This window comes from Ctenocephalides felis, unplaced genomic scaffold (genome assembly GCF_003426905.1).
Source record: "Ctenocephalides felis isolate EL2017-DRISC unplaced genomic scaffold, ASM342690v1 CF-g0.4_SCAFFOLD_00845, whole genome shotgun sequence".
Taxonomy (NCBI): domain Eukaryota; kingdom Metazoa; phylum Arthropoda; class Insecta; order Siphonaptera; family Pulicidae; genus Ctenocephalides; species Ctenocephalides felis.
In genome coordinates, this window is record NW_020536999.1 from 39904290 (window position 1) to 39906958 (window position 2669).

Sequence of the window (2669 nt, forward strand, 5' to 3'; positions counted from 1 at the left end):
TTAATTATTCATCTGGCGAAGAACAGTATAAGCCGAATAAGTAGCTCGATATACTCGGATCATAGTATCCAAATTAATATGTATCATTGCAGCTTTCAAAATCAAAGGCTTCTTAGCTCTCATTTGAATGAGCATAAGTGCTTTTCTTGTTTTAATGTCGTATTCATACCATGGTGTTTTGTATACAGAAATCGCGACGTCGGCACTCTGAAAATAATTTTTGAAATTAGAAGAAAACCTATTTTATTTTGTTATTTCCTCATATTTTAGAGAAATTTTTCCAGTGCTCTAAAGATATATATGTTTTAATAAAGATTCCTTCAGATCATAGTGAATTCAAATATACAACAAATTGGACTTAATGTTGGAACCAATTTGATACCTAAACATATATAGTTAGACCAAGTTATTAATAATCGACAATATATTGAGTGTTTTTTGCATTCATTTTACCTTCAAAATTATTTCATTTGCCATCCAGTATGTAGCGACGACTATCAAAGAGTAACAAGTTCCGAAACCAATATTTATTATCAGTTCCATTCCGAAGGGTAACTAAAATAAATAAATGTAAAATAATATTATTTGCAATAAATTGAATCAACTCTTTGAATTATTGAAGAAGTTTAAACTACCACTTTCATTAATTATACCCTAAAGAGTTCATTTTTGTGGGCTAAAAGTTAGCCCTTTAAATGTGTAATGCGTGAAATAAAATTTAATAAATTTCTATGCATAAAATTATTTACTAAAAATAACTTGATCCTTCTCCAACTCATTGTCGCCTCTGGTGCATTTGAAGATACAAGTTTCTTTGTAAAAAATCTTGTTTTTTATATATACTATTTGAGTAAATACTAAATGGCCTCGTGCCTTAAGGCAAATTGCTGGAACTTCCCGTACCGCAATTAAAAATCTTGGTACAGAACCCAAAAACAAATAATACAAAACATGAACACATTATTAAAATCTCCGTGAAGTATCTGATAATTTTATGTACATATGTCCAATAAACATTTTTGACCGCCAAATGACATTTTTTTAACTTATTTTTATTGAGAGTCCATAACCGCTAAATCTGCCCAAAAATTTAATCAGTTCTTTATCTTGTCAATACAAGTAAAATGTTTTTTGAATTAAAATTAAAACTGAGTTACCGTTTTTGGCACTTTTTGCCGTGTATCCTGCCTTCGCCAATAACTAATCAGAATGTCTCCTTATCAATACGAATCGAATGTTTTTTGAATTATTCAAATCGGTTGATTCGTGTTCCCGAATTTTTTTTTTTATTAACTCTTTTATTTACAACTGTCCAGTAAAGGACGTTTAGTAAATTTAATGAATTTACAATAGTCCGGCGAGAAGGGACATTGCATACTACATTGTCATGTTGGAAAAAACAACTCAGTAGTTGTTTTTTCCTTTCTATATAAAATTCACAATATTTTATTATTGAATAATTACTTATAAATAATGTTTAAGTTATTTCTATTTTTTTCTCAGGAGAGTTGGGAGAAATTGAAATTGTCGACGAAAATTTGTATCCGCACACACACACATACATCCATTTTTTTAAGGTATGCGATTACTATAACTTGCCCTACGGGAAGTTAAATATTAGTGATATATTTTTAAAAGGCACCAAATCTTACATAAGACAATAGTAGTTAATTCTATCAAATTTAACTCCGGTGCTATGTGAAATACAATATAAAATCACGTAAAAAAATACAACTAAAATTTCTTTCTTTACTTTAGTACGTTCAGAGTTTACTTACCAATGTCGATCCTAAAACCGTAGAAGTCAACATAAGTGTAAAAACTGTTAATTCTATCGCCAGAACTGTCTTGTATACATATTGCACGCCCTCTACAAATCTAGAAAAACAATATAGTTTTGAGAAATGTGAAAATATATTATAATTATATTCTTGTTTCCTTACTCAATACATTCCAAATGATACTGAACACATCTGCAAACGTAATCATATCTTTTCTTCATCAATTCTGCTTCATCCTCCTGGGGATCAACAGTAACGTTCTTGATGTCTTTTATGCGAAAATTTAGTAAATCCATTTTGCACTTGCCATAAAATAAAAACAGCAAGATGTACGAATAATTCGTATAAAATCCATGGATACCGACTGTTGTAATGATTATTTGTAAAATAATATTGAGGTACCAATATTTATTCTCATCATATGGATGCCACAAATGAAAAGGCATTACTTGAACATTCTTCCAAACTGCAAAGCTGACTATAACATATGCATAATAAAAAATTGCTATAGGAGTCGTCCATATATATATTACAGTACTAATCTTTTTATACAAAATAATGAAGCGTTTCATGATGTCTTTTGATCCTTTGTTTCCATAGTTCTCCACGAAGTCCATTTCTTTGTACATTGAAAGCATTAATTTGTTAAATTTATCTTGATTTACCAAATAAGTATATATTTTAGTCAGGTTTACGGTCTGCATGAGGCAGGAACCCCAAGTTAACATCATATTTAAAGCCTCATCCCAATGTATGAACAAATATATGTACATAAAGGCATTCAAAATTGTATATATTATTAAAACAATGTATCCCATAATTCTAATCAAGCCTTCGAATCTCTCACCCTTGTAATGTACTAGAAAAAGGGCGCGCAAAAACAACAAA

General features: G+C 29.8%; 1 protein-coding gene across 1 annotated transcript; it reads right to left on the reverse strand.

Moving 5' to 3' along the window:
* LOC113383207 (odorant receptor 30a-like) lies at window positions 1-2077 on the reverse strand. Its single transcript, XM_026621456.1, has 4 exons — window positions 1944-2077; window positions 1779-1878; window positions 454-555; window positions 1-207 (listed from the first exon to the last, which is right to left on the reverse strand). The coding sequence occupies exons 1-4, from the start codon at window positions 2075-2077 to the stop codon at window positions 1-3; spliced, it is 543 nt and encodes a 180-aa protein (XP_026477241.1).
* Between the last annotated feature and the right edge of the window lie 592 nt (window positions 2078-2669).

Excerpts from the sequence above, each read along its gene's own strand:
- LOC113383207 (XM_026621456.1), bottom strand. The coding sequence starts at position 2,077 with ATGGATTTACTAAATTTTCGCATAAAAGACATCAAGAACGTTACTGTT. Across the intron at positions 556-1,778 it reads CGGTTTTAGGATCGACATTG|TTACCCTTCGGAATGGAACT; the intron begins GTAAGTAAACTC and ends TATTTATTTTAG. Across the intron at positions 208-453 it reads CAAATGAAATAATTTTGAAG|AGTGCCGACGTCGCGATTTC; the intron begins GTAAAATGAATG and ends AATTATTTTCAG.